Raw genomic sequence first — 19,622 nt, forward strand, 5'->3', positions numbered from 1 at the left:
TCTCTCTACTCTGTTGTAATAAAAATAATTACATGAAAAAAAAAGAATTAATGTACCACATTTTCTTTTTCAGGCCCAACTCTGAAGCTAAACTACAAGTATAATTCAACATAATGAAAATTGATAAAAGATACACTATAGATAACTGTTCTCTTACTTCCAAACCCATCAGGCACCAGAAGAGAAATGGATACTTTGGCTTGTTGTCTCTGAGAACCAGAGGGCTATACATAGTTATTTTATGTACAAAATACTCTTCACATACAGAGAAACAATGGCGTACACTTACTGTTGAAGTTCTGTTGACTTCCTTTCATTGAGCTTTTGGAGCTTGACTGCGGTCCTTGTTTCTGGGTTGTACCACTACCAGCAGAACTTGTCACATTCTTGGCTACAAAATGAACATATCAGACTATAAGTACATTTTTACACTAAACTACAGTCAGGATTTTTAGAGATCTGTATGAAATAATTAAACGACAATACTGGATTCTTAGAGAGTTGTATACAAACTAATTACAAAGTTTCAACTAAATTTTCATCAATTTATCAACTTTAGTGAAAAAGCCAAACGAATAAGAGTTAAGCTTATTTCCTTTGATTTGTTACATTTCAGTATCCTAATGACAAGAAATTTAAAATACACGTTGGGAAACATAGATCACAAAAAAGTATGTCAAAGTTAGTTGTTTAAAAAAATAAAATACTTCAATATAACATTAACAATTATCATTTAAATACAGCTAAAACATAGATACACCATAATTACTCCTGTTGTCCAGAAACTAAGTTTTCTGTTATTAATACATACATTAACTAAATACTACAACTTCTATATAATAATATTAAAATACTCTTTTCTATTTTAACTTCTGCCATGTTAAATAAAAAGTTACATAGTGATATGTAAAGTAACAACCATTACTAACCAGTATCCTTCATATACTTCATAGTGATATGTAAAGTAACAACCATTACTAACCAGTACCCTTCATATACTTCAAAGTGATATGTAAAATAACAACCATTACTAACCAGTATCCTTCATATACTTCATAGTGATATGTAAAGTAACAACCATTACTAACCAGTATCCTTCATATACTTCATAGTGATATGCAAAGTAACAACCATTACTAACCAGTATCCTTCATATACTTCATAGTGATATGTAAAGTAACAACCATTACTAACCAGTACCCTTTAAATACTTCATAGTGATATGTAAAGTAACAACCATTACTAACCAGTATCCTTCATATACTTCATAGTGATATGTAAAGTAACAACCATTACTAACCAGTACCCTTTAAATACTTCATAGTGATATGTAAAGTAACAACCATTACTAACCAGTATCCTTCATATACTTCATAGTGATATGTAAAGTAACAACCATTACTAACCAGTATCCTTCATATACTTCATAGTGATATGTAAAGTAACAACCATTACTAACCAGTATCCTTCATATACTTCAAAGTGAAATGTAAAGTAACAACCATTACTAACCAGTATCCTTTAAATACTTCATAGAGATATGTAAAGTAACAACCATTACTAACCAGTATCCTTTAAATACTTCAAAGTGAAATGTAAAGTAACAACCATTACTAACCAGTATCCTTCATATACTTCAAAGTGAAATGTAAAGTAACAACCATTACTAACCAGTATCCTTTAAATACTTCATAGAGATATGTAAAGTAGTAACCATTACTAACCAGTATTCTTCATATACTTCAAAGTGAAATGTAAAGTAACAACCATTACTAACCAGTATCCTTTAAATACTTCATAGTGATATGTAAAGTAATAACCATTACTAACCAGTATTCTTCATATACTTCAAAGTGATATGTAAAGTAACAACCATTACTAACCAGTATCCTTTAAATACTTCATAGTGATATGTAAAGTAACAACCATTACTAACCAGTATCCTTCATATACTTCAAAGTGATATCTAAAGTAACAACCATTACTAACCAGTATCCTTCATGTACTTCATAGTGATATGTAAAGTAACAGCCATTACTAACCAGTATCCTTCATGTACTTCATAGTGATATGTAAAGTAACAACCATTACTAACCAATACCCTTCATGTACTTCATAGTGATATGTAAAGTAACAGCCATTACTAACCAGTATCCTTCATATACTTCATAGTGATATGTAAAGTAACAACCATTACTAACCAGTATCCTTCATATACTTCATAGTGATATGTAAAGTAACAACCATTACTAACCAGTATCCTTCATATACTTCATAGTGATATGTAAAGTAACAACCATTACTAACCAGTATCCTTCATATACTTCATAGTGATATGTAAAGTAACAACCATTACTAACCAGTATCCTTCATATACTTCATAGTGATATGTAAAGTAACAACCATTACTAACCAGTATCCTTCATATACTTCATAGTGATATGTAAAGTAACAACCATTACTAACCAGTACCTTTTAAATACTTCATAATGCTATTTAAAGTAGCAGCCATTACCAACCAGTAGCCTTTATAAATTTCATCATGATATATAAAGTAACAACCATTACCAATGAAAATCATTTATGTACTTCACAATGATTTGTAAAGTAACTACCACTACTCACCAGTAGCCTTTAGACACTTGAAAATCATATGAAAAGTAACAATAATTAATAACCAGTAGCCTTTATATATTTCATAATACATAAAATAACAACCATTACAAACCAGTAGCATCTATATACCTTTTAAAGATATGTAAAATAACAACTATTATTAATTAGTGGAATGTATACACTTCATAAGAATAAGGAAGATAATGATAATTACTAACCAGTAGCCTTTATATACTTTATAGTGATATACATGTAAAGTAAAAACCACCTACTAACCAGTATACTTCTTGAATCGTATGTACAATAACAACCATCTCCTAACCAGTATGCTTCACAAATGATATGTAAAATAACCATTTACTACCCAGAATACTTCATAAATGATATGTAAAATAACAATCATCTACCAACCAGTATACTTCATAAATGATATGTAAAATAACAACCATCTACAACCCAGAATACTTCATAAATGATATGTAAAATAACAATCATCTACCAACCAGTATACTTCATAAATGATATGTAGAACAATCACCTACTAACCAGTATACTTCACAAATATGTATAATAACAACCATATACTAATAGAAGCTTTTTTGTAGTTTTTAATGTTAAATTTCATCATATTTAACCTCAGCTCCTTTCAGTACACACTTTGGTTAGAGTTTATACTGTTGGATCATTATAAAGATTGAGTTTCTGATAGTTATATTTTCTTGTAAAATCATTTGTGTGAAGGTTATTTTGTGATGATTATAATGAAGCAATGGGTATGTTATGTTGAATGACTCAACTGAAGGTTTAATGATAATAAAAACTTACACTGTTGGCTAAAAGCTGAAGCTGTCCTGTTGGAGTTTGATGGTACCCATCCTGCAGCATTACTTTTACTATTAATTTTGGCCATAACCTAGGAAAAAAAAAACTGTCATACTCCTGTGGAAACACAACAGTCACAGAGATCTGCAGCAAGAGTAGTAAATATAGTCTTGATTTCCAAAAATGCATTATTTATACTTAGTCTTGTATGTATTTTCTCATGGTGCCCAAAATAATTCAGTCATATTTACAATTTTCCTTGTAAATTATCTTTTAAAAAATACTCTATTTTAGCCAAGTTGCAGCAGTAATGCATCAATCATCCTTTATTTTATCAATGTACAATAATCTCTACAGTGGTAATGTTTTACACACCACTTCACATACATACAGTAATCTCTACAGTGGTAATAAAAACCGCATTAGATGAAAAATCGTATTCTTATCCTTTGCATGGAAATCGACTTCACTTCAACTGATTCAGTAAAGGCTTCATAAATTTACAGACAAACCTTTAATAAAAATACTTAATTAAAAAAATCTTATTTTGTTTGTTTGCAAGTAGTTGTAGCATTTACTAAAAGCTGCCACATTAAAAGTTATAATTTACAATTTCATGGTTACAGTGTAGGGCTAAGGAAAATAGAAATAAGTTCTACATGTGGCTCTGTAGGAAAAGATGTATATCCATCCTCACTATCTTGCTTTTGTTGTTTATGAAGGATTAAGATCAGTCATCCATACATTTACTTCCTTTTTAAAATGTTTCTCATTAATTGTTTGCTTTTATGTAATGATGTAATAGACATAGGAAGATTAAATTTATAAGTAATAAATACAATCATGTTCCAAATGTAATATTTATTTTTTATCTATTATTTAAAGGAACACCATTTTTCTGTCTGGCAGAACCATAAACCAGTGATCCATAGTTGAGCTTCGATCAAATAAGAGCACGATATATCTTTATCATAGAATGTCGATCCGCTACCCAAGTGGTGGAAGAGAGAACACGGAGGATGTTCAGTGCTCTTGTACATTTGACTCGTAGCTGCTTCATGTGTGGTATAAAGGTCAACTTATGGTCAAAGATAAGCCCCAAGAACTTTGTCTCAGGGACCACAGGCAGCACAACTTCATCAATGGAGTTCAGGATAAAGGTGAATACCCTGTCAGTGGCAAAAGTGCATGCAAACAGCTTTAGAGAGAGAGAAGTTAAACCTGTTTGCTGTGGTCCACTTCAGTAAACAATTAAGGGCAGTCTGTAGCTTCTGCTCAATATACCTCATGTTCGACGACTGACATGAGATGTGAAAGTCGTCAACACAGAGCCCATTTGCAAAAGTGAGAGGGAGTTGTTCAGTGATGGCACTAATCTTTATACTGAAAAGTGTGACACACAAAACACAGCCCTGAGGGACTCCAAGTTCCTGTAAAAAAGAATGTGAAAGTGTCAAACCCTCACAAACTTGAAATCTCCTGTCCATTAAAATTATTTTTTAAAATTGAGCAAATGGCAACATAACCTATATATATGTAGGTCTCGAAAAATGCCATAACTTCTCAATGTCAAAGAATATTGATACAAGATGTTGTTGTTTGAGAAAGGCTTCTCTGATTGACATTTCAAATCAAATCAGGTGCTCCAAGGTAGAGTGCTGTCGTCCAGAACCCACACTGGGTGGGCAAGAGGAGGTTGTTTGAATCGAGGAACCAAACAAAACGAGCATTAACTATCCTTTCTAAGATCTTACAGAGACAGCTCATCAAAGCAACTGGATGGTAGTTTGAAGGAATCTTGGGATCCTTTTCAAGCTTAGAGAAAAATAGGACAATAGCCTGGCACTAGGCATCAGGAAAAACATTCTCCTGCCAGATCCAGTTAAAACCAATCAGAAGAATAGTAAGAGAAGCAGGAGATAGATGGTGCAGCACATCATAGTGTATATCATCAGATCAATGTACTGCCAGACCAATGAAGAGCCAGTTTGAGTTTCACCAATTTAAAGGGACAATTACAGTCATAGAGACAATTAGCACGAAAGGAAAGGTTTGATCGCTCTACCTGAGTCTTGATGACTAAGAAGGTGGAAGAAGAAGCAGAAGTGCTAGATACCCGGCAAAATCTTTCACTTAGAGTATCGGTGATGCTCCAGATATCAGCTACTTCCTGGCCATCAGAGAGCAAGATCGAGAGGGTGACAAAATTATATTGCCCACTGACATTTTGAATCTTGTTCCATTTGACTTTGGAACTGGTGGTAGAAGATATGCCGGTTGTGAACTTAATCTAAGATTCCTTCTGGCTTTGACGTCTTACCCACTGAGCATGTGCACGTGCCTACTGGAAAGCGATGTGGTTCAAGAGTGTGGGATATCTACGGAAAGTATCCCAGGCCCATTTTTGAGCTTTCCATGCCATGTGGCAGGCAGGATTCTACCATGGATGAGGATATAGTGGAAAACGTGTCAAGATTTTAGGAATGCATTGAGCAGCTGCTTGTATAATATACTCAGTTACTGCTGCCACACAGTCATCTATTGATGGCTTACAGAGGATGGCAGGATCAAGTTCTGTGAGAGCAGTGAAAGAGGGCCAGTTTGCCTAATCCAGCTTCCACTGGGGCACGCAAGTCAGGTAGCAGTGACCACGGTCAGTCTCTCAAGATTATAGAAAAATGATCACTGCCTCATGGATTATTGTCCACCCTCCATGAGGAATGGGAGAACAATGAAGCAAATTGAGAGATCAATAGCAGTAAAGGACTGGCTAGATACATGGAAATAAATAGAAGAACCAGTATTGAAAAAAGAAAGGTTGTGATCAGAAAGCATACACTCTACAGAATGACCCCTCCTATCAATATCAGCACTTCCCCAGAGGGGATGATGTCCGTTAATGTCCCCCAGGATAAAAAAGGGAGACGGCAACTGTTCAACAAAAGTATCAAGGTCTGATTGATCATATGTACCTCCAGGTGACAGATAGAAAAAACAAACAGTGATGGTATGACCTAAGGAAACACTGATGGCTATGGCCTCCAAGGTTGTGTTGATTGACAAAGACAGGGTGGGAACATGCTGATCAACCAACAGTGCCACCCCCTCCATGCACAATTCCATCACACAGCCTATCGTTTCTGTACAAAGAAAAATGTCGAAAGGTGATTGTATTGGCAGGTTTCAGAAATGTTTCCTGTAAGGACAGACATACAGAATGGTAGGAAGCAATCAGTGTTTTGATGTTATCCAGATTAGAACATAAACATCAACAGTACCATTGTATCAGGTTGGCAATTTTTATTTACATGTAGGTGAATTGGGTGGAGAACCCTTCTCTTTACGACCACGTCTTTTTTCCTTACTGTCCTTATTCAAGGGAGATCTACAAACCTCCATGGATCCTGCCCATGGTTGACTGGGCAGGTCTTTCTTGTTGGAAGGGGGATTCCAGTGACTGATGATGTGAATAAATAATTGTTTTGCATCTTGAAGTGGGAGAAGAAGATATATCTGTGGAAATGCCTGTACCAGGAACTAAAGGATGTGGATCTTGGGGTTTGTTGGAATGTATGTAAGGGACAGAGATAGGTGTTGAAGTTGATTCATCAACTTTTTTAACCATGTAGGTCAAAAGACTTTTCATTTGTTTGAAGAATAATTGTTTTGGAGCTATAGAGAGATCTGTCTGCACTCACACTGTAGTTGTGCAGAAGTATACATCAGAGATGAGGTGGTGGACAGCAATTTTTGAGCCTCAGGATAAGTAATGATATGAATCGTTTTCAAACACTGCACCTCATTTAAGGCAAGAATGAAAGTAGGATGGGTGAGAGCAATTGCAATGAGAGTCCATTTCACGCTCATAGGCATCACGATCCTTGCCACAGCAACAAGCACACGTTAAGGAACTAGACATGATGTCTTTGAGTGACCGAACCACTGACACTGGAAATATCAGAGAGGGACATTGTGAGATAATGAGGACATTGGTCAGTGCCATAATTCCATCTTTGCAAGTGGATATATGCCTCACTGCAGAAACTCCTTGGGTGGAGAAACCAGCGAGAATCTCTATAGCGGGGATGTTCTTCAAATCCCTCTCAACAATAACTCCTTGTGATGAATTCAAAGTAGCATAAGGTTTAACCTCAATAGGTATTTCCCCAATTGCATTTGAATGCAAGAGGAGTTCATTGTGTTGAGATGTGGATGTTTCCACCAATATGTCACCAGATCAAAGCTTCTTTACTGACTTTGGAAAGCCAGCATGTCCCTCTAGTCCCTTCTCAATAAAAAAGGGAGACATTTGTCCTTAAGGTTTGTCTGAAAGAGATTGTAGGATAAGAAAATGAGGTACAACAGGTGGTACAGATGGTGAGGATTGCTGCTCAGAATCTTCAAGACGTGGTCGTTAACCTATAGACTGATTTTTCACTATTTTATTAAGATTTTTAATTAGAGTATCTATAATAAAGAAAGGGGAATTTCAGTGGCCACTGACCCCACCCACCTTGGAGCCCTATGAGGGGATGCACTACAATGTCAAACAAGGACACTGCAGCAACACCAGTTCAGAACATCCAACACTGGTACTTGGTTGACCCTAACCCAAGTGGACCAGCTGAATGACCCAAGGGGGACCACCCCAAGGCCATCCTATCTAGAGGAATTCAAGGTCAAAGTGGTGTGTTAGGGGTAAACCCCTCAACCATCAGGATCCTCTCCTCCCCTTCACGGGTTACCATGCACAGTAAACACATGGGTGTCTCCTCCCCTTCACGGGTTACCATGCACAGCAAACACATGGGTGGAAGTTTAGATCCCAGAGGTAAACTGAAAGAACAGAGTCTTTCCTGGGAGGTGCCCTCACCACGTACAGGAATCCACACCGAGGGGTTAAGCACATACATAAAAGATAAATAAATAAATAAAAGGTTGTACCATCATTCAAGGCATAAATTAAGAATGATGGAATTTGTGTTGACAAAATTCTTATATTTGAATAGTATCATTATCTACCAAAAACAAAGTCAAAACAGAAAGACTGCTTATAGGCACAAAGCCACCCAACAGATATCAGAACTTAATTTTTAGCACGACAAGCCTTCAGACTTACAATGGGGAACCAGAAGGTAAAATACAGAATGTAATTATTCTGTTTGTTTGCTGTTAAGCAAAGCCACACAGAGCTACTATAAGTGCTTTGTGTAGCTGACTTTTAGTATTTTGAGCCCTCTGACATACAACTGACAAACACGGAAGTTAAAATATAATTATTTTTCAAATTCCATGTAATTGGTATGAGAAGCTGCTAAAGCAAATGGTAAAAAAAGTGTTAATTGATGTTTTATTTAACTCTCTTTACACAGAGTTGGTAGAATTGACAAACCACATGACCACTTTGCACTTGTTATAGTTTCAATGCTACTAACTGTTAATATCGTACATATATCTTTAGAAAATAAGGCATATAAACATTTGAAGTCTTTCATACTCAGAAAGATAATATTTCTGAGTGAAGTATTTTTAAAATTGCAAAGACTTGTGCATGAATATAAAGTCTTTTTTGTCAGTCTCAGTGAAAAGCAATTTTCATTTTAATATTGAAAGACTTCTCTTCATTTCAAAAATATCAGATTTCATTTGAGTAATCCCTAAAACTTACTAAATACATTTCAAGTATTTTCTTTTTCAGTAAAACCCTATATCTTTTATTTTCTCTACCCTAACTCTACACAAATTATTAAAAAAATTAATTAAAAAATTAAATATTACCCTTTTTTCTTTATAAAGTGAGTTCAAAGTGTAAAATTACACTACATTTGTTTATTCTATGTAGTTTTAAATTCATAACAATATACATCTATTTATACTTAACTTTTACTGTTTTATTGTCATTTGTGTATAATTACTATTATTATATATTATTATTATACACTACTGAATTACATTACTCACAAGATACTCCAAGCTGCTCCACTAACCTAATGTGTTTCCTATTTTTTCATTTAAGTTACTTTTATAATAATAAAGAAAGAATAAACATGAAAAACAAGACATAAAGTACCTATCTGGACCTTTTTTTCTGTTTCCTTTCAATGACACTACCCTATTTTTGTTATATTAATGATAGTAATGCACTAAAATTTTATTTAACTCTATTGTCTCAGGTATCTTTTACTTATTATGACACAATGTTTTAGTGCTTTACATTCAAAATTTAAATAAACTACTTTTTATTCATGTTATACCAATTAGAATAGCATAAAATCTTAGTTAAAAATCCATATTTTAATAGTATCTAAGTTTTAAGTTCTTAATTCTACAAGGTAATATTTTTAAAGATCTTGAATTTTTCCCTAGTGTGACACATGACACGTTTTCTCTTAGCATGTCATCATCCCTATTTTATCCACCACTCCTGAAAGAAGTATGGAAATAAATGTAAATTAACTCTCTATAAATTCATTAATGCTCAGACAAACCACATTTATTATAGTCTTCTATTTTGGTTGGTCACAGAGCTATCAAATAGAAAATCAGACCCCATCTGTCACACCTACCTGTTACATTCTCATTTCCATATCATTAATAGTTCTCTTTCACATTTAATTATACGTTACTTATAACTAACAGAAAATCAATGATTTCATTGATCAAATGATATGATGTATTACATTATGTTCTGAATGGTTAGTTTCATTCAGAGAACCAACATCATTTAATGGGAAAGTTAATAACTGGATAGATTCCTAACACCTCTTGTCACATAGCTAGAAAATCAGAAAAATTTTAAGACTTGTGGTAATTTGTCCACTTTTTGCATGTTATTAGTTAATAGTTTGGTGCATTACTTAATCAAATTAAAATTATTATGTACAATATTATGAGTAGTATAAAAAATTAGTTTTAACAGTCTTTGACAAATGAGAGCAAGAGAAAAGAAGATTTATTAAATATTCTGTTTCTTGTTTCATGTTTATTCTTTATGTATAATTATACAAGTAACTAAACTGTAAAATGGGGATCTCTTTAGGTTAGTAATATTAAGTAAAATAACAAAATATAGTTCATGAGGCACACACACGAGCAGCTTGTAGTAACTCATAGGTAATGTAATTCAATAGCGTAATGTAAGCTGCACATGCCCCAAGCCACTTACAACTTAAAATGGCACTTACAGTAGATAGGCACAGTTTGAAAAACACAAAACAATAAGAATTAATAATAAATAGACGTATAATATTACAAACTTAGAGATACTTAGGATAATCTAATGTAGTTTTATGTTGCAATCTGAAGTCATTCTAGAAAGAAAAATGGGAACTTTAGATTTATTTCAAGATTTGTTTGGTGGTTATGAAGTCAAATTGACTGATCCTGTTATGAGAAAAGTAAAAAATAAAATAGAAAGTTTTACTAAAAAAATTGAAATGCACACTGATTTATATACTGTATTGTAAAATAGAAGTATTAAATCTTAAAAGACTTTAAATGAGGACAGAGAGGTCAGCTAGTTGGTCATATAAACTTAGCACATATTGAGATAGTTAATTAAATAATGCAAAAACGATGATAGGATACCAACATGCAAAAAGCAGACACTGTCATAATTTCTCTGGCTTTCTTACTATGAGAGAAGAGCTGTTACAAATTCATCAAAGCTATTCGTTATGTTTCCAGTGGAAACAAAGCTTGCACTGAAGACAAATTAACATTTTTCTGTACAAAAAAACAATGTAACAAAATACCTTATTTGATAAATGAAAACCTTGGCTTGCTATTGGATATAGGTAATAAATAATTAAACACGAGAAAGAACAAATCCTGAAAGAGAGGATCTGACAGGTGGGCGTGGCAAGAGAAGTCTGGTTTTATCTTTGATGGCTCTATAACCAAACAAGATTGAAGAATATGAAGATTATGCTTGGCCTAAGTGATGACAATATTACGTGAATAATTTATGTTAAATTTCATCCTTACTGGAGGAAAAAATAAAGATGAGAGGATGGCTGGAGTGAAACATCAAATCTTTCACATTTGGGGAAATTCATGATTGTTTTTAATATTTCCTAATAAAATTAGGAACTTAAACTTATATACTATTAAGAAAACGATTATTAACTATGATTTTATGCTACACTAATAAGTACAACATAAACAAAAACAGTTTGATTATATTTTTAAAGCAAATCACTAAAAACATGCTCAGTAATGGATCCTTGTGGTGAGACGGTTAATTTGTGTTAAACTAAGTATTTCCAGTTAACACGTTTTTGGTAATTTGTAATATTAATGGCCCATCTACAATGTATCTTTACAAGAAACTTGAATAATTTAAAACACAAACTGAGTGTGGCAAGCCAACAAGATTATAAAACTACTGGCATGTTAATTACAGATCAAAAACTTTAAACTTCACAGATATTCAACAAGACAAGTTTTTAAACACTTCACTTTCCAAGAGAGTGGTTTACCCTCTCTCCAACAACATTATGTAAGTTCATTTAATAATACCTTCTGTTTCATATCTTCTCCATTAACATTCCAAATAACATCCTCCTCCCACTGTAGCTGGGTGACCATCAGGTAGGCATCGGATGGATAGACTTCTCCATCCTTGTTTGATGTCTCTTCTTGGTCATCTTCCTCTTCACTCTAAGGAAAAATAAAAATAATTATTTCAATCTTCTCTGATGCAAAATAATTCTTAACTTTATCACTACTAACAAGTAACTCAATCTCATAATACTGTTTTGGTTCCAAATTCAAAACATATTAATACCACCAGCATTACTTTCATCAATGCCTCAACAAACAAGTTATAATATTTCACATATTCACATGGCTTATTCTATTGTCCTCCATCAAAATCATTTCTGTTATATATCTTAGTCCTCTGTAAAAAGAATTCCAAAACATCTCCTATAGTCTTCCAGGACAAACATTTGTATGACTTATTTTTCAGTCCTCCATTATAAACTTTCCCATCACCTATCCTTTAGTCCTGCATTACACATTCCCTTACTTATTGTACATTTACTGATGAACATGATGACTAATTTATAATTATTCCATAGCAGACCTATAACCTCTGTAACAGACATTTCAAGGCTGTATACAAAGTTGACCAAAGTACCTGAACCACACTGTTTACTTAGGTGAAAACCATGATCATTAATTAGTACTGTACAAACATTATAGATATTTTCCAGAAATAAAAGTTCTGCATTAATACACTCTTAGAGCAACATATCATAATCCTTCAAAAGTTATGCAATTCTAAAAGAGTTCTATAGTAAAAATAACAGCTACACCATAAATATCCTTTTTGCTGTATGTAATTCATTTTATAAACCTCGTGGAATTCTGCAGAAATAAAGGGTAACGTGTAGCTACATTTTCTTAAGAAACTAATCTAATTAAACTTTAAAATATCATGTGCATGTTAATCAAAAAAGTTCAGTAGTTTAAAATAACAAACCACTTCACAGAACAATTCATTGTTTACTAGGTTAATCCACCATTACTTTCTCTTTAAAGCAACAGATATAATACATTCTGTATTTATTAACACTCCTGCTATTGGTTCTTCCATATTAGCCAAGTTTGTGACCCCAAAGTGACCTTTATAGTTTACATATTGTAATTTCTAATGTGTTTTGTGTATTTTCATGAAATTTTGCAGGAGTGCTTGGAAACCACCAATAAATATAATACAGTAGGTAATAGGTCTTTGGTCTGAAAAATTTGTCATAATTGTTTTACAGGTAAAGTGTTTTTATTAACTCCTGTAGTTGACTTATAGCAAATGTTCACCATGAAATGGGTCAGCTAAGAAAAGGAAAGACGTGGAAAATGTGTGATTTCCTGCTGCATGTTATTTTTTGTTTAGAAACTGGTTTGTTAGCTTTTCCAGAAAATATATGAAATTCCCATTCTTGATAAAGGCATCTTGTATAAAAGTAAAACAATCTGAGACAGCAAATTCCATTTTTATATGATTATGGCTATGTTAATTGTAAAAGATTGTGAAATAGCAAATTCCATTTTGCTATGATTATGGTTATGTTAATTGTTCATTTATTAAAGCCTTCTAGAAATCATTTACTTTATCTATGAATTTTTAGTTGCATTAAAATGTTCACTCATCTTCTAACAGACCACTTGTATTTTAAGTAAATGCGTGTGTGTGATAAAACTGACAGCAGCTCCCCTAGTGGTGACATACATAGATACTATTAATGAAGCAGAAAATTACATAAATTTAGGATCGCATAAGGTGAATAAATACTCTGTGGATAAATACTGTACCATACCAGAAGTTTAACTAATAGAGAGAGAGTCAGTAAGTTGCTACTGTTTATCCAGTAATATTGTTATTAATAATACAGTAAGTTGCTACTGTTTATCCAGTAATATTGTTATTAATAATACAGTAAGTTGCTACTGTTTATCCAGTAATATTGTTATTAATAATACAGTAAGTTGCTACTGTTTATCCAGTAATATTGATATTAATAATACAGTAAGTTGCTACTGTTTATCCAGTAATATTGTTATTAATAATACAGTAACTCGCTACTGTTTATCCACTAATATTGTTATTAATAATACAGTAAGTCGCTACTGTTTATCCAGTGATATTGTTATTAATAATACAGTAAGTTGCTACTGTTTATCCAGTGATATTGTTATTAATAATACAGTAAGTTGCTACTGTTTATCCAGTAATATTGTTAATAATACAGTAAGTTGCTACTGTTTATCCAGTAATATTGTTATTAATAATACAGTAAGTTGCCACTGTTTATCCAGTAATATTGTTATTAATAATACAGTAAGTTGCTACTGTTTATCCACTAATATTGTTATTAATAATACAGTAAGTTGCTACTGTTTATCCAGTAATATTGTTATTAATAATACAGTAAGTTGCTACTGTTTATCCAGTAATATTGTTAATAATACAGTAAGTTGCTACTGTTTATCCAGTAATATTGTTATTAATAATACAGTAAGTTGCCACTGTTTATCCAGTAATATTGTTATTAATAATACAGTAAGTTGCTACTGTTTATCCAGTAATATTGTTATTAATAATACAGTAAGTTGCTACTGTTTATCCAGTAATATTGTTATTAATAATACAGTAAGTTGCTACTGTTTATCCAGTAATATTGTTATTAATAATACAGTAAGTTGCTACTGTTTATCCAGTAATATTGATATTAATAATACAGTAAGTTGCTACTGTTTATCCAGTAATATTGTTATTAATAATACAGTAACTCGCTACTGTTTATCCAGTAATATTGTTATTAATAATACAGTAAGTCGCTACTGTTTATCCAGTAATATTGTTATTAATAATACAGTAAGTTGCTACTGTTTATCCAGTAATATTGTTAATAATACAGTAAGTTGCTACTGTTTATCCAGTAATATTGTTATTAATAATACAGTAAGTTGCCACTGTTTATCCAGTAATATTGTTATTAATAATACAGTAAGTTGCTACTGTTTATCCAGTAATATTGTTATTAATAATACAGTAAGTTGCTACTGTTTATCCAGTAATATTGTTAATAATACAGTAAGTTGCTACTGTTTATCCAGTAATATTGTTATTAATAATACAGTAAGTTGCCACTGTTTATCCAGTAATATTGTTATTAATAATACAGTAAGTTGCTACTGTTTATCCACTAATATTGTTATTAATAATACAGTAAGTTGCTACTGTTTATCCACTAATATTGTTATTAATAATACAGTAAGTTGTTACTGTTTATCCACTAATATTGTTATTAATAATAAGACATTTTTAGAATATTGTGTTTGCTGAATTTTTTTGGGATTAAGCTTTTTCTGATTCTTCTTCCTCATTCCACTATTTGAAATAACAATATTTATTATATATTGTTTATTAACATTACTGTCAAATCCTGGTTATGCACGTGTTTATTAACTGTGTTTTGGCAAGTGTTGAATTAACTTCTAAGTTTTATTATTGTTGAATAAACTGTTTGTTGTTTTCACTGAACCTAGATTCTAGCAGCATATTGACATTAGACTGGTGCAACATACGAAGAGATAGCTTGAGGAAATACTGTAGGTTCTAAAAACACAGGTTGTTTCAAAGCTGATAAACTGGGTGTATAAACTAATAAATAATATTGTACAGTAGACAGATATTATGAATTTATTATCCATATGACTAACCTCATTATAGATTAAACTGGTTTACTTCACAGATTGTAAATAAACATTCTTAAAAATATACATACAATCTTATAGAGTAACCAACTTTTACAAAATGACAAGCATCTACATAGAATTACACTAAGAGATAATTTCTATTATTTCATAAACAATATCCTAACATTACCTCTTTCAACCTAAATCCATAGTCAAATTCTTCTCCTGTTTCAGGAACATTCAACATATCATACCACAGCTGTGCAGGTCCATACCTCCAGTCAGCAACACCAGGTGTCATATCTGTTGGCTTATGAGATTCACCTTTACTGGACAAGCCTTTCTGTTCCTCTGGCTGTATCAATCTAAGCTATGTGATATTCATAGGAATCAAATTACTCTTCCATGCATTACCAAACCAATTTTAAACACCTAACCAAGAAGAAAATTCAGAGCAGTCTTACATGTCAAGGAATGATAGAATTGTTTATGCATGGTTTACAGCAGTTTCTCACATATTATCAAGTCAAAGCTTAAAATAAACTTCACAATCATGAGTTTACAGGAGCACAGTTCCTTGCTAACAGAACCAAATACAGTTTACAGGAGTATAGTTCCTAGCTAACAGAACCAAATACCAAATGCTTAGACATTCATAATACAATATTATTGAACTTTATTACAAGCATGCTGAACCAGAACATGGAAAACCTATGTTATGTTGAAACTGATACATAAGAGAAGGTATACAAAGTAGATGAAAGTCAAAAGCTAAACAATTTACCACTAAATAAATTTTCTAGATCATGAGGATCTTAAATGACACAGTTATAACGAGAGGATTATACTCAGAATAGAATAATTTCTTATTTCTTCTAAATAATATTGTAGTACTTCACAACTACATTTCAGACTCCTACTTATCTCGTGTTTATTTTATTACATCACAACTGTAAACTTCATTCATATTCTTATCACTGAAGGTCTAAATTTGTAGAATAAATGTATTTGGTTTTACTAAATTACTGAATACACAAAATTACTGCCCATACAATTTCTATCATTGTATTAACTAGTATCAAAGAGAAAATATCTCTACATCAGTGATCCATGTTGCTTAGCAAAGTTTATTGAATAATCATCCATATACACCTAAATGAGTTGTAATGTCATTGTCAGAGTTCAGGAAGCTTACTTAGATAAGATATAATTTTACTTTGTTTTATAGTGCTATTGTAGGAAAATTTATTATTCTATAACTCAATGTTTCTTTACATGCATTCCAAAGCACACAAAACAACAAATGCAAATCTAACTTCCTCAATTTGAAATGTAAACTATTATACATTTCCTCACATATTTTTCTTAGTGGATTCTAACTAGCCCTTTATTAATTATAAATGAAGCATTTTTTGGATCTCAAAATCTTCATAGCAAAACACTGTTTCACTTAAATTCGTTAAAGGTTTTATACAGGTTTTAACAAGATGGAATGTGTTACCAGTGTTCTTTAACACTTATGATGATGAAAGGTTTTATACAGGTTTTAATGAGATGGAATGTGTTACCAATATTCTTTAACACTTATGATGATGAAAGGTTTTATACAGGTTTTAATAAGATGGAACGTGTTACCAATATTCTTTAACACTTATGATGATGAAAAGTTTCATACAGGTTTTAATGAGATGGAACATGTTACCAATATTCTTTAACAGTTATGATGATGAAAGGTTTTATACAGGTTTTAATGAGATGGAATGTGTTATCAATATTCTTTAACACTTATGATGATGAAAGGTTTTATACAAATTTTAATAAGATGGAATGTGTTATCAACATTCTTTAACAGCTTCGTTAATTTGTGATGATGAAAGGTTTTACACAGGTTTTAACAAGATGGAATGTGTTACCAATATTCTTTAACACTTATGATGATGAAAGGTTTTATACAGGTTTTAATAAGATGGAATGTGTTACCTATATTCTTTAACACTTATGATAATGAAAGGTTTTATACAGGTTTTAATAGGATGGAATGTGTTACCAATATTCTTTATAAGTTATGATGATGAAAGGTTTTATACAGGTTTTAATAAGATGGAATGTGTTATCAATATTCTTTAACAGTTATGATGATGAAAGGTTTTATACAGGTTTTAATGAGATGGAATGTGTTATCAATATTCTTTAACACTTATGATGATGAAAGGTTTTATACAGGTTTTAATGAGATGGAATGTGTTATCAATATTCTTTAACACTTATGATGATGAAAGGTTTTATACAGGTTTTAATAAGATGGAATGTGTTGCCAATATTCTTTAACATTTATGATGATGAAAGGTTTTATACAGGTTGTAATATGATGGAATGTGTTATCAATATTCTTTAACATTTATGATGATGAAAGGTTTTATACAGGTTTTAATAAGATGGAATGTGCTACCAATATTCTTTATCAGTTATGATGATGAAAGGTTTTATACAGGTTTTAATAAGATGGAATGTGTTACCTATATTCTTTAACACTTATGATAATGAAAGGTTTTATACAGGTTTTAATAAGATGGAATGTGTTACCAATATTCTTTAACAGTTATGATGAAACAACTGTAGGCATATAAATATTTTAACTTGTTAATATATATTTCAAATATACAAAGAAAATTGAAACAACATGAAGACTACATATAAATAGAATTTAAAATATACCACTGATGGGTAATGTGGGATAGAAAATCCATCAACAAAGTATTGGCCAGTGTTTTCATGCATTATGTGGAAACCCATATTACTCTTATGTTATTTTAGTAGACTTATTTATAGTCTTACACACTTGAGACTAGTTTTTCAGGTGTTATCCTGTAAAAAAAACTTATTATATGATTAATGTTACTTAAGCCTGAACCAGATATGAATGTTAATACCTCATCATCACTCTCCACCATATCAGCAGAAGGTGGAGAGCCACACGCCAACTCGAGGCCTTTGGTTGGTTTTAATTGTCGGTTTTGCTCCCCTTCGTTCTGCTGTCTCTTCTTCTTCCTGCTTTTAACACCTCTCCAGATCTGAGGTAAGCTGGAAGGTTTCCCAGGACCAAACAGTCGTGAAAAACAAAGAACCTATGATAAACCATTGTTAAACTTTATTTTGTAACTTGAGTTTTTTTTACAAAAATTGATAAATCTGAAACTAAATAAAATAATTAAAATTGAAAGATACAAAACTTATATATAAATTTTAAATAATTAAAATTAATACAAAACTTGTATATAAATTTTAAATAATTAAATTTCATTACTTTTCAAAGAAGTGTTTTGTTGTTTTCTGGTTTTTACAGTTTTTGTAATAAATTTGAAACATATTATGCTGTGAAACTAATTAAATAAAGAATAGTTTGGGAAAAAATAGTTTTAGTTTTATTATAGTTTGTGTATGTGTGTGTGTGTATTACAAGCATGAAAAGCAATTTAAAAATCTTGAAAAAGTTTATGTATATCCTTTAAATTGAATTTCCAGAAGAAATTAGGATCTGGAATCTGGAGAACTATAGGTATTGAAATATAAACTTACATGGATGTCTGTGAATCTATACAAGGGGACCTAACATAAATGTCTGTGAATCTATACAAGGGTGCCTGTCATGGATGTCTGTGAATCTATAAAAGGGTGCCTGTCATGGATGTCTGTGAATCTATAAAAGGGTGCCTGTCATGGATGTCTGTGAATCTATACAAGGGTGCCTGTCATGGATCTCTGTGAATCTATACAAGGGTGCCTGACATGGATGTCTGTGAATCTATACAAGGGTGCCTGTCATGGATGTCTGTGAATCTATACAAGGGTGCCTGTCATGGATGTCTGTGAATGTATACAAGGGTGCCTGACATGGATGTCTGTGAATCTATAGAAGGGTGCCTGACATGGATGTCTGTGAATCTATACATGTGTGCCTGACATGGATGTCTGTGAATCTA

General features: G+C 32.0%; 1 protein-coding gene across 1 annotated transcript in view; it reads right to left on the minus strand.

Moving 5' to 3' along the window:
• LOC143245391 (transcription initiation factor TFIID subunit 1-like) overlaps nt 1-19,622 on the minus strand; it is a 78,471-nt gene that overhangs the window by 47,189 nt on the left and 11,660 nt on the right. The window contains 5 exon segments of the mRNA XM_076491680.1: nt 290-391; nt 3,442-3,529; nt 11,959-12,099; nt 15,833-16,012; nt 18,573-18,767. Coding sequence (XP_076347795.1) covers nt 290-391; nt 3,442-3,529; nt 11,959-12,099; nt 15,833-16,012; nt 18,573-18,767 — 706 coding nt within the window.

Source organism: Tachypleus tridentatus, chromosome 2, assembly GCF_004210375.1.
Source record: "Tachypleus tridentatus isolate NWPU-2018 chromosome 2, ASM421037v1, whole genome shotgun sequence".
NCBI classification, from domain to species: Eukaryota; Metazoa; Arthropoda; class Merostomata; order Xiphosura; family Limulidae; genus Tachypleus; species Tachypleus tridentatus.